The sequence below is a fragment of the Paramisgurnus dabryanus genome, chromosome 2 (genome assembly GCF_030506205.2).
Source record: "Paramisgurnus dabryanus chromosome 2, PD_genome_1.1, whole genome shotgun sequence".
In the NCBI taxonomy this organism is placed as follows: domain Eukaryota; kingdom Metazoa; phylum Chordata; class Actinopteri; order Cypriniformes; family Cobitidae; genus Paramisgurnus; species Paramisgurnus dabryanus.
Window position 1 is genome coordinate 54,460,754 of NC_133338.1, and position 13,171 is coordinate 54,473,924.

At 38.7% G+C, this 13,171-nt stretch overlaps 2 protein-coding genes across 2 annotated transcripts in view; one reads left to right on the forward strand and one right to left on the reverse strand.

Moving 5' to 3' along the window:
• The first annotated feature begins 1,064 nt into the window (after positions 1-1,064).
• Positions 1,065-9,903, forward strand: LOC135743893 (kinesin-like protein KIF20A). Its single transcript, XM_065261786.2, has 18 exons — positions 1,065-1,515; positions 1,604-1,699; positions 1,777-1,896; positions 1,979-2,117; positions 2,244-2,428; positions 4,435-4,528; positions 4,609-4,788; positions 4,872-4,983; positions 6,368-6,430; positions 6,491-6,637; positions 6,740-6,905; positions 7,009-7,188; positions 7,271-7,410; positions 7,487-7,652; positions 9,038-9,161; positions 9,244-9,308; positions 9,383-9,502; positions 9,576-9,903. Exons 1-18 carry the CDS (start codon positions 1,393-1,395, stop codon positions 9,804-9,806), a joined length of 2,451 nt encoding a protein of 816 aa, XP_065117858.1. The 5' UTR covers positions 1,065-1,392; the 3' UTR covers positions 9,807-9,903.
• A 1,035-nt stretch (positions 9,904-10,938) lies between these two features.
• The window catches only part of LOC135743894 (tyrosine-protein kinase Lyn-like), a 17,903-nt gene continuing 15,670 nt past the window's right edge, over positions 10,939-13,171 (reverse strand). The window contains exon 13 of the mRNA XM_065261787.1: positions 10,939-13,129. Coding sequence (XP_065117859.1) covers positions 12,930-13,129 — 200 coding nt within the window. The 3' untranslated portion in view covers positions 10,939-12,929. The remainder of the gene's footprint in view (positions 13,130-13,171) is intronic.

Sequence of the window (13,171 nt, forward strand, 5' to 3'; positions counted from 1 at the left end):
CTTTTGTTTGAGAGAATTTATTTGCCCCTTAAGTAGACTTTTACAGCTTGTGCTGATTTTACATATACTATATAAATACTTAATATAAACGATGACTAGTGGAGTCAAGAAAATCTCAATTTAGCTCTACTTTGACGTAAAAAATTTTTTAGACTTTCTGTGTGCCATGCAAATTAACAATGAATGTAATAGTCAGGTTTCTGTTTTGTAGACTTTGAGAGAAATTTGGTAAAGACCATTTTTAGGCCCAATCCTATTTCTCTGTCTTACCCCTACCCCTTAGTTTTGCACGTTCATGTGAGAGTAAGGGCTATCCCAATTGGCCCTTTCACTCACGCGAACGTGCAAAACTTTGGGGTAAGACAAAGAAATGGGATTGGGCCTTAGGTTGCTAACATTTCTAAGTAGAGACAATTTCAAGGAAACCATACTTTGATATAGGGTTGCTCAATTATAGGCAAAATCTTATTTAAAAATTATTTAACCTTTTTATGCTACACGTGTCAAAGCGGTGGTGCCTTCAAACTGCCTTACAAACACATTGGTACAGAAGCATGCAATTTATATATTAATCCCACAATAGGTGTTTTACCTTGATTATCTTGTTTTTGTAATTGTTTGAATCAATAATTTAGTTCGTAATAAACTATTAATTGCACAGCCCTACTTTGAAAACAACTTTTGTAGGAATTTTGTGAATTAAAAGGCACAATCCAGAAGCAATAATACCTAACAAATGGAGAAGAGGTTTTTAAAAGAACAAATATAAAAATGTTTGTGTGCATTTATGAGGAAGAAACAATGTTATGGATGTGACAATTCTGAGATTTGCAAAAACTTAACTGGAAAATAGTAAAAAACTTTTTTTTTTTTTTTTACTGTGACCTTGCATAGATATTTAAACCACCAAATATTGACATCTACGATCAGTGTGGGTAAAAGGATTTGCATGAGATTGCCCATCTGATGTATTTGCCCAAATAATTAGGTGCCAAAATTTGTGTATCAAAAGTATTATTAATTAAACGGGCAATAAATGCAAAAGCATTAAACTGAAGTGCACCTGTAATTTTGGGTTACAGAAATACACCCTAAATGCACAGGTGTGCCTTTTTTAATGGCTGATTGTTGTTGATTTCTGATTGGTGATCAGGTGTTGCAGGAGAGATTTGATTGGTTGGTTTCCTCCTTTGGGTAAAATCTCAGCTCACCTGTGGCATTAGTTTTCCACTGTCACAGTGTTTGTTTGAAGTTTAGCTTGCTCAAAACTGTTCTATTGGATTTGTTTGACCCATCTGAACCATTGACCCACAAAGAAAAGTTAATTGTTTTTGTGTTTCTTCAGTCACTGCTTTCATTTTATGAAATTTAGAAGTTTTTAGTCTGTTAGTCATGTCAACAGTCGTGGATGTGACGAATGAGGAAACCTTGTTAGTGGCTATGGAGTCGACCGCCTGTGAAACTCATCATGCACCTTTACCAGAACTTTCTGGAGTTTCCTCCATTACATCACAGGTATTATTATTAAAAATACCGATCTTCTCTAGTACTCATAACATGTCGTACAGCTCTCAGTGTGGTGTTTGATGTTTTTTGCATTCAGAGTGAATCTGCTGAAGGTCACGAGCAGCAGCAACTTCGAGTCTACTTAAAAGTGCGACCGTTTAGTGAAGAAGAACTCAAAAGTAATGAAGATCAGGTATTGCCAAGCTCATTCAGATACCTTTTTTAAAGTGCTTTAAACATCTTGAAATTTCACAAATGCTTTCTTCACAGGGTTGTGTGTTGCTGGAGAACTCTGAGATCATTTCCCTTCATGCTCCTAAAGGATCTGCTACCATGAAGAACAGCGAGAAGGGCATAGGCCAGCAGGTCTATAAATTTAACTTCACACAGGTGAGATAACACCAAAAACCCCAGACCTTTATTCCAGTTTATTCCAACCGTTCTGTGAATCTCAATCGTGACTTCATTGTAGATCTTTGGGCCAACATGCACTCAATCTGAGTTCTTTGAGGGAACAATCAGTTCACAGGTGCAAGAGTTTCTACATGGAAAAAATGCATTGGTGTTCAGTTATGGAGTGACCAACGCTGGAAAAACCTACACCATACAAGGTAACCCTCTTCTTGGATATCCATTCAACCAATATCTGCACGTCCACAAACCTCTCAGCACTTTTCAAAGTCTTTTTTTCAATTTTATTTTAAGATGTTACGTTCTCGCATGTCTTTTGTTTCAAGGTTCTCCTAAGGAGCCGGGCATTTTGCCGCGTGCGTTAGAGGTTTTGTTCAAACACATCACTGGCCGCCAGTATGAGACCATGGATCTAAAGCCATATTTGAGCTCAGACGTTCAGAAACTGGACATGGAGCAAGTTAAAGCAGAGAGAAATGCCAAGGCAGCACTCTTCGCTCTGCTTAAAGAGGTACATGATGTCAGATTATACAATCACACATCAGACCTAAGTTGTCTCGCATGCCAACACCACCAACATGCATTCTTGTGTTGTGTGATGGCTCTTAAATACCAATCTTATTAAGATTTTTGTATGCGCATTAATGAGGATAAAACCACATTTATGGGTGTAACGTTTCTCTGTTATGGATGTGAAACATGGGGAAATAATTCAGATAATAATTATCAGATACTTTGCATGCATATTTAAACCACCAAATATTCACATGTGAGATCGGTACGGTTAAAACCTTTTGAGTAAAAACGTCACGATTAGGTTGACATTTGCATGGTATTCCCCATCTTATATATTTGCCCAAATAATTAAGTGACCGAATTGGTGTATTAAAATGATAATTTCTACGCAGGATAAAAAATGCCACCAACATGCGTTCTTGTGCTGATTTTACTTTACACTCTAAAAACAAACGGTGCTATATAGCACCAAAAGTGGTTCTTTGCTCGTAATCATAGAAGAACCGTTTTTAGTGCCATATAGAACTACCTGTGTAGAACCATATAGTGCTATGTAGAACCAAATGTGGTGCTATATGGCCCCTATATGGTTCTACACAGGTGCTTCACCGGTGCTATATGGCACTAAAAACGGTTCTTCTATGGTTACGATTTCAAATCCACAGTTTTGGTGCTATATAGCACCGTTTGTTTTTTTAGAGTGTATGCTTAAGATGTGTTCTGGAAGCAAGCTATGACAGGATTCCCACGGGTCCTTGAAAGTTTTTGAATCTGGAGGAAAAAATTCAAGGCCTGGGAAGTTTTTGAAAATATAAATACAGGTCATTAAAAGTGCTTGCAAGAAGTTTCCTGGACAAAAATCCATATTATTCCCTGTGTAGTGTAGGATAATATCATAAAAATTCTACACGTGCTAAACTGTTCGCTTTAAATGCTTATATCTTCTGTATGTGAATGTTGATTCATATCAAAATGCTTTTATGCATAGTTGTGTTTGACACATGAAAACGTCTCTGGTTACGTATATAACTGTTTTTCCTCGAGAAGGGAACGAGGCGCTGCGTCTCCCTTGCCATACTTCCTGCTTCCCTGTAACGCCGTCTTTGGAATATTTCAGATAGTGATATACCTCCTGGCTCCCGCGTCACCCTGTCTTGTCGTTAAGCCTCACCATTGGTTGAATTTGATATACACATTCAGACGCACTTACCCCTGGAGGCGTCCTCAAAGTGTCACCGCAGTGACGCAGCGCGAGTTCCCTCAAAAGGGAACTGTAACAATTTATCTTTAGAGGTAAAACAATGTAACCTTGCTCTCACTTGAAATGTGTTACCACATTTAGTCCTTGAATTTGAGGGTATTGGACCTAGAAAGTCCTTTTAATTTGAAGTTAACTAAGGTGTGAGAACCCTGTATAAGCATACTTGCAGGTGTTCCTATAGCTCAACTGGTTGATCATTGTGTTAACAGTATAACGGTTTATGGGTTCAATCCCAGGGAATGTGCATACTGTGCAAAAACTGCATAGCTTGAGTTGCTTTAGATACATTTTTGCTGGTTGTGGCTAGAAAAGATGCAGCTATGGCCAAAATCTTGTAAAGTCTCGCTGGAAGAGCTCTGTTTTCATCCTAAACCCAACATCTTGTGAGATTTAGCCTGTATCCCATCTAGCCAGAAATGTGGTTTATATCCTAATCCTACCCCCAAACGTAACCCTAAACCCAACATTTAATGGGATTTAAGCTGTAGCTGTATCTCTTCTAGCCAGAACGGTGTGTGCCAAATGCATAAATGTAAATCTAATGCCAAGACTTTGATCACTTGCTCTCTGGACCTCAGAGGAACTTTGTTAAATCTGTATACCTTAATCTAGTGCTAAGATCTAAATTAGGCATCTGTCTGCACTTGATCAAGGTTTGACCAAAAGGCTCAAGCAGATTTACTGTCTTTTAATGTATTTGTAATGGATCTAAAGTCATTGTTTAATGTTTATGTTCTTAGGATCCTGAACCCTCAAGAGCCAGCAGAAGTAGAAGCTCCACATCATCCTCTGTGAACAGTCTGTCTTTCTCTGGAGTCTCGTATGACCACACGGGTATGAGCACTTTGTGATTGCCTGCGTTCGATCTTATGAATGTGGAAACAGCAGTTTAAACTTTGACCCGTGTCTTTTAGTTGACAGTGCTGATGGTGTCATTGATGAAAGCCATTGTTTTTACTCTGTTTGGGTGGCATTTTATGAGATCTACAACGAGCATGTGTATGATCTGCTTCAGCCGCCACACACCAGTAAAACCAAGAGACGTCCCGCGCTACGGGTGTGTGAGGATGGCGTGGGAAGCTCTTATGTTAGAGGTGAAAATACTGTAATCCACTGATTATATAAAGCAAAGATGATGATGCTGCATGTTTAAATGAATGTCTGAGTGTTGTTGTAGATTTGCGATGGGTCAATGTGCAGAACGCAGAAGAGGCCAGCAAGGTTTTACGAGTGGGGAATAAGAACCGTAGCGCAGCATCCACAAAGATGAACCAGTCATCCAGCAGAAGGTTAATTGTCATCAGTTATCCAGTTTTCAGTTGTTTTAAGGCATAGTTCCCCTAAAATGAAAATTTGGTCATGAACTCACCCGTAAGTTGTCCCAACTTGTATAAATTTAACCCTGGACCACATAAACCAAAGTCATAAGTTGCACAGGTTTATTTGTAGCAATAGCCAAAAATACATTAGAATATTAAAGATCATGTTCCTAAATGTCCTACCGTAAATATTTTAATACAGTTTCGAACTTGCTAAATTTGGACTTAATTTGGACAACTTTAAATGTGATTTTTCTCTTTAGTTTTTCCGCCGCTAGATTCCAGATTTTCAAGTAGTTGTATCTCAGATATATATTCTCCTATCCTAACAAACCATATATCCATTCAAGTTGTTAAAGATTATGGGGGTCCTCTTGCTAAGCCCACCCGGCCAAGCCCCCATTATTATAGAGTTGTTGTGTTTCACAAAGTAAAATGTGATGCTGAACAAATTTTTTTGGTCCATGATCAACGTTTTAATCAAAGAAACCCAAATTATCCTTAACTAACAAAAAACAATTTTTTACCCCTCAGAGTAGTGTGAAAAAAACAGCGCGAGGTGCACTTGAGTTTACGTGTATTTCAGACCGCATTTTTTAAAATTTGTTTATTGCAAAATTGGCCCAAATAATGGACCGTATCGCTTTGTGGCAGCGCAGCACAATAATTTCAAATTCATGTTGTATTTTAATTTGAATTAAAACCAGGTGTCCCCTTAATTTATATTTATATATCAATGCTTATGAGGTCCTGGACCATCCCAGCCCCTCAATTTGAATCAATCTTCCAATCAGTGGAAGCTTATTTAATCCATGTAAAAATCTCTAGAGTAATCGTTATGACTGGTTTTGTGGTCCAGGGTAACAAATTTCTTTGTTCTACTGAACAAAAAGAAGAATCTTCAACCAAACAGATCTGGGGCACCAGTGGCTTCTATAGTAGGTACAAATATTATGGAAGTGAGTGGTGCCCCAGATTTGTTTGGTTATAAACATTTTTCAAAATATATTTGTGATCAGAAGTTTTTTAACACATGCTAGGTAAATATTGGACAGAAGACACCGTTGGGTTAAAATTGTCCTAAGTGCTGGGTTATATCCCATGGTTGCATAACAGAAACCCAACAATGGTTTTAACCCAGTGGTGCGTTCTGTCCAATATTTACTCATCTTTTTAGGGTGTAACTTGTACAGCTTTGGGATGAGTAAATGGCAGAATTTTCATTTTTCGGTAAACTGTTACATTTACAGACACGGATTATAATTTTTTTGATACTGATTTATAATTAATGGTCCTGCAAAACTGCAGTAATTATTTTTAAAGAATGATGCTAATAACTTTGCTTTGTTTGCAGTCACAGCATCTTCACCATCAAACTGATCCGTATTGAAGGAGCAGATGTCCAGGGATTATCCGAGTAAGTGATTATTGTTGGAGAAAGTGTTTATTTGGTATGCTAACGCTTTATTTTCCTCAGTCTTTCTCTTTGTGACTTGGCCGGCTCTGAACGATGCAACAAAACCAAAACTTTTGGAGAGCGTCTGAAAGAGGCCGGGAACATCAATAATTCATTGCTGATCCTCGGCAAGTGTATCGCAGCCCTTCGGAATAACCAAAATGAGAGGTAGAAGCAAAACGGTTGGCTTTTGTGTCTATGCTATTTAGTTTTCCAAATTTCACATTCTGAACTAAACAGTGTTCCTGTGCGATCTTGTTTTCCTCTAAGGACAAAGACCCATTACGTACCGTTTCGAGAGAGCAAACTCACACGGCTCTTTCAGGGAATGTTTTGTGGGCGTGGCCGAGCTTCCATGATTGTGAACATCAACCAATGTGCCTCCACTTATGATGAAACCCTCCATGTCATGAAGTTCTCCGCTGTCGCCAAGCAGGTTTGATAAGTTTTACTTCATGATATCTCAACAGGTATATATGTGATGTCTCATCCTTTGGACCCCTCTGAGTCTTTGTGTTGAAACTTTTGTTGTGTGTCAGGTACTACAGGTGATACCACAGAGATCTGTGGAGTCTTTGGCACCTCGGCTGGTTAATCGTGATGGAAAGCCATTGCTGAAAAATGGTGTGATTGATGACCAGGCGGTAGATGATTATCTGTCTGAGGAAGAGTTACTGGACAGTGATGATGAAGCAGACATGTCAATATTACCTCAAGAGGTGACTTTTTCCCCAATCATAATATTCAGTAACATTGTTTTTTTGTCACTGAAATCTGTGATCGCCTTTTGTTCCTCTGTAGGAGTTGTTGAGTTTGGTGGAGAGTTTGCGCATCAAGCTGTTGGCCGAGCGCAGAAAGAACCTGCTGCAGGAGATTCAGATCCGGAAAGAAATGGGAGATGCAATGATGCAACAAATCATGGAGGCAGAGGAGCTGCACAGGTAAGTGTGCATGCAATAACTGGACAAGATGCAAAAAATGACGCAAGACCCTTTCACATCTGTTCTCCCTTTGAAGTCGTCAGGTGATGGATCTAAAGGAGAGTTATGAAGAGAAGATGGAGAGCACTTTTGACATGTATAAAGAGGCTTTGAAAGAACATGCGTACCAGTGTGCTCTGGAGAGGCTGGAGGAAGATTATGTCCCGATAGAGGAATACAATGAAGAGCAAGAACGAGTCAAGGTATGCGCATACACACACTGCTCAACATTCATCCACAATGAACCGGCAGCACAATTAAGTGAATTGTTCACCCAAAAATTAAAATTGTCGTCATTAACTCACAAAGAACACAAAGGAAGATATTTTTGCTGGATTTACACCTCAAATCTTGATGCCTAATTCTGATTTGTTGCCTGTATCCGTTTATTTTTTGACGACCCGCTTACATCTTTTAAAAGCGACTCATATCCAATACCAGCATTACGTTAAACGCTTGGCCGAACAGTTAAAGGTACCGTGTTTTTTTACAGACTAAGTCGCACAATTTTTTCATAGTTTGGCTGGTCCTGCTACTTAAAGTCAGGTGTGACTTGTATGTCAAAATTAATTTATACTAACGTGACCCCAAAGAAAACATACCGTCTTGAGCCACAAGAGGGTGCTATGTTGCTCCTGTTGCCTTCCCCTGAAAAAACCTGTTATTACTGAAACAAAGACAACGAAGAAAGACTTGACAAACAAAATGCCAACCAAAATATATATTTTTTTTTAAATAAATTCGACTTGTAGTCCAGTGCGACTTATGTTTTTTTTTTCCTCTTCATGTCACATTTTTTGGCTGATGCGACATAAGGGTGTCGCACACTGGACGCACAGCTCAGCGCCGCGCCATTCTAACAAAATCAAACACATAGTTTTCTATTGAGTATACGCATGCCGGTGCCGACAGGTGGTGCCCGTCCACTGCGCCCAGCTTTGACTCAGGAAGTTGCTCAAATCCCTGTCGTGCCACTCGCATAGTTTAACATTAAATAACATCATATTTGTCCCAAATCATTAACGATTAACATTGGCTGCTAACGCATATTTAGCATTTTGAAGTAGAAGCTATCTAAGCTCACGCTATTTAATGTGCACTTCCGTTTTACGATACCTCCGAGTTGTCGTAGACGCAGCGCTGAGCTGCGCGTCCGGTGTGTGTGACCGGAAAATATGGTAGACGACTGACCCGGAACAGCTCAGAGGAAGTAAAATGTTACATATGCAATTGACAAAATTATTATACAAGATTATATTTTTGCTTTATTTCTGTGACGATGTTCAACACTTTAACATAACTCTTAAGTGGAGCCGTCATCCTCCAAGAAGAGTCATGTGATCGCATGTGGTTTCCACCTGAGTTGACTTAATTTGAGATGAATCTGGTGTTTTATATAAAGAGAGATCTAAACCATCCTGGTGCCATGTAAGGACTGGTTTGGGAAACGCTATGGCATCATGAAGCACCTTTATTTTTAATTCACCCCAACACCAGCCGTGTTTTATTAACGTAAAGACGCAAATTACATCAAAGGTTTGGACGCATGGCTAATTCACTCTGGTTTAAATGGCTGGGTTTGTTTTAGGAGCTCGAGAAGCTTGTGAGTGAACTGGAACAGAAATGCCAGCGTTCTGCATCCACAGCCGCTCCACCCGTCACACAGGAGACCTCCATACAGACTGATCCACTGCCTGCTACGCAAGATGCTGGTACGTCCCGTTTCAACATGTCAATCAAATACTTGTTGCTTATAATGGTGATGGTGTCTTATTTGTTTGATCCATGATTCAGAGAGCTATAAAATGATGTACAAAGAAAAGTGCGCCGTGGAGAAACTTTGTGTCGAGAAACAAGAGGTGAATGAACTACTTTTATTTTTTTTAATGTTCTACTACATTTGCATAAGTTAATACTTTATTCCTATTCGTAGCTGCTTGTGTCTCTCGAGCAGCGAATCGTTGAGTTAAATGAAACCCTGCAAGAAGCCGGCGAGAGCTACATGGAGAAACTTGCGGAGGTTCAAAATCTACAGAACAGACTCTCAACCCAGGTACACGCACAAACACGTGATCAAATCTGTGACCGTTTGCACGTCATAACCGCATCTCATTTATTATGTACAGGAGCGTGAAATTGAGCGGTTACAGAGTGATGTCATGAACAAAGAGGCGGGGCTGAGTAGTTTGAGGGAGGAGCTTTCGAAGCTGAATGATTCTGCAGGGCCGCCTCGTACAAGGCGTGGTCTGCTAGTCAACATTAAAGAGTCGATGACGCCGCAGTCCACAGGAAATCTGTGTCGCACCATCAGAAAATCTGTGAGGGCAACGACAACTCTCAGGAAGAAACCCAGCTGACTGCATCCTTAAAAACTCTAGTCGAGCAATGCGTGTTTTATCCGTTTTAATTATTTGAGGTTTTTAAAGTGCTTCTATTTATGTATAATAAAACTATTCAAAAAGTCACCATCTCATTTTTTTTTACGGATGTTGGAACGTTTTTTTTCCCCCGCCTTCCAACAACACTGTCAGGAAAAATAGTCACAAAATGGTCCTTAGTCCCAGTGACAGCTATATCTCCGAGGTAAAAAAAAAAAAAATTTGGCTGCCACCCAAAATCCTCTTGGGTTCTCCAGGGTTAAAAACTACACCTTTGCACAAAGAGTTCATAATAGTAACTCAAAGGTACATATTGGTCCAAATATGTACATATATGTATGTAAATGGTAGGGGTAAGTTGGGCACAAACTAAAGCGGGGGTAATAGCCAACTACTTTACACATTTATACAGAGCTGAGCAATCTGGGATTTTTGGTTGTTTTCTCCTGCTGTCAGAAGAGCTCCTGTGAATTTGTCAAAAGTTTTGGTTAAGATATTGAACAAGGAGTGTTTTGGAGGCATAAAAGTAAATTTCTTTTTTTATTTCTGAGTTGTAAGTCACTGATTCAACCTTATATTATTTTATCTTAGTCTTGTTACCTAAAACATTAACCATTTTAAACATGTCAGCAACTCCTAGTAACTAATAGCTGGGATTGAAAACATTTTTACACAGCGGGGTTAGTTGTCATACAATGATAATGAAATGAAAATAATGTTAATACTATTAATCAAAATTATAACTGTTAATACAATATCAAATACAATATTTGTTTTAATTGTGCAGCCCTTTCAAAATAATCTATTTACATGCATTTATGGTTAGATGAAGGATCATGGATTGATGAATGTGTGGATATCTATCTATTATAGGCAGATATATAAACAATATCCACCTTTAGTATATGGGCAGAATTTTTTTTTTAATTATTTGGGTTTAAACAAAATTTTCTAGCAGGTGTTACAACAAACCCACTGTTTGTTACAATGAACCCCACCTATGGGGTAATGTTTGCACTCCTGTCGCTTTCGGTGTAATTGTACAATAACGTAGGTCCCACAAACAAACTTCAAGTGTTCATTTGTAGCAGAGATGTTTGTGGTTATTGTGTTAAAAATGATTTATCTAACTTAAAGGTGCAGTGTGTAAATTTGAACGCCATCTAGTGGCGAGGTTGCGAATTGCAACCAACGGCTTAGTCCGTTGCTCACCCCTTGCTTTTGGAACGCATAGAGAAGCTACACCGGACAAACATGTCATCGTCGGAGACAACTTAGTAAAAAGTTTGTCCGTTAAGGGCTTCTGTAGGAAAACGGCGGAACAAAATGGCAACTTCCATGTAAGGGGACCCTCGGTGTATGTAGATAAAAAGGTCTCGTTCTATGGTAATAAACACATAAAGGTTCATTATAAAAGGTCTTTATACACCCTGATAATATAGTTTTGTATATATTTTGCATTTCTGTCAAGAGATCCTTCTAAAAATTACACACTGCACCTTTAAAAAAAAATTTGTATGATAAAGCCAAAAACTGTTAGGTTGTGCCCCACTCTCCTTTATTATATTGGGATCTTTTTTAGGGGGACTGCCACAGTGATGGCTAGTGAAAAAAGTTTTCTGCCCATATAATCATATTTATAGTCTAAAATTGTTCTGCAAACGTGTCCAAACTGCTTTTTTATAGAAACTGGACGCTGTGTTTTTACCTGTGTAAAATGTAATTTGTTCGGCTTATCTAAAAGGTCCTCTCAACTTGTATGATAACTTTGAAGTTATTCCCTAAAAGCATTTCTGTCTAATGCAGATCCAAGGACATCAGTTTCATTTAATAAGTGTAAAAAACAACAGAAGAAGCCTGCACACTGATAATCTGCTCCAATAGATATAATGATTTAATGGTGCAACGTTTCGACCAATGTCGTTTTTTCGTTGATTATTTGTTGGCCAGCACCTGTACCCCTAACATTTTTTTTTTTTTTTGGATGTGCAGTCCTTCTCTTAAAGGTGCAGTGTGTACTTTTTAGAAGGATCTCTAGACAGATATGCAAAATAATTTACAAAACTATATAATCAGGGGTGTATAAAGACCTTTTTATAATGAACTGTTATGTTTTTATTACCTTAGAAAGAGACGTTTTTATCTACATGCACAGAGGGTCTCCTTATGTGGAAGTCGCCATTTTATGCCGCAATTTTTCTACAGAAGCCCTTAACGGACAAATTTTACTAAGTTGTCTCCGACGATGACATGTTTTTTCGGTGGTAACTACTGTAGCTTCTCTATGCGTTTCAAAAGCGAGGGGTGAGCAGTGGATTGAGCCGTTGGTTGCATTTCGCAACCTCACCACTAGATGCTGCTAAAATTTACACACTGCACCTTTAAGTTTTTTTCATTTAATAAGTGTGCCATTAAAAAGCTGCTTATAGCTTTCCACATAAAAAGAGGCACGGCACGTATAAACAAATCACATTAAATAATCTTTAGAAAAAGAGGATGACTATAAACAATTTTTATAATCATGAGATACTTTTCTTTCTTTAAATGTAAGCCCCACATGTTCAACTAAGACTTGTTTTAAAGGGCCCATATTATGCAAAATCCACTTTTACAAGGCGTTTGGACATAAATTTGTGTTGGCACTGTGTGAACACAACAACCCTACAATGAAAAAAATCCACCGTGCACTTAATTCCTATTAAACCAAAGAATTAAACTTGTTAATTAATGTGACATCACACTGATAAAGCTCCGCCCACAGCAACTGACTGACTGGTTAATTTTACCCAAAAGCTTTTCTAAGGGTGTTTGTTAGCACATTGTAGAGCTAATTCAACTATATCCCAGGCTGTATTCACAGGAATCAGATCAATTTTTAACTAAAAGCAGTAGCTCATTTGCATTTAAAGTTGCACACATAAAAGAAGCACTATTTTGCTCCTTGCCAAATAGGGGCATTTTGGACATGCTGTAATAAATAATCTGTGTGGTACTTTGAGTTAAAACTTCACAGACACTTTCTAGGCACACCTTAGACTTATAATACATCTTGTAAAAATGGTCATTATATGTGGCCTTTAACAGCATTATGTTGTTGTGGTATTATTGTTGCTGGTACTGTCCCTCTGTGGCTGTGTTAAAGTCCTCCAAAACGCTCTGCATGTACTCAAACGTTGGCCGTTCCTCTGGTTTGGCCTTCCAGCACGTCGTCATGACGTCATAAAGTTCTTTAGAGCAGCTTTCTGGACACTGCATGCGATATCCTCGCTGAACTCGTGCCATCACCTCACTGTTACTGAGACCTGATGAAAAAGAGAACGAGGGATGCTCATACACCCTGTCAC

Excerpts from the sequence above, each read along its gene's own strand:
- LOC135743893 (XM_065261786.2), top strand. The coding sequence starts at position 1,393 with ATGTCAACAGTCGTGGATGTGACGAATGAGGAAACCTTGTTAGTGGCT. Across the intron at positions 4,984-6,367 it reads AACCAGTCATCCAGCAGAAG|TCACAGCATCTTCACCATCA; the intron begins GTTAATTGTCAT and ends CTTTGTTTGCAG. Across the intron at positions 6,431-6,490 it reads GATGTCCAGGGATTATCCGA|TCTTTCTCTTTGTGACTTGG; the intron begins GTAAGTGATTAT and ends TATTTTCCTCAG.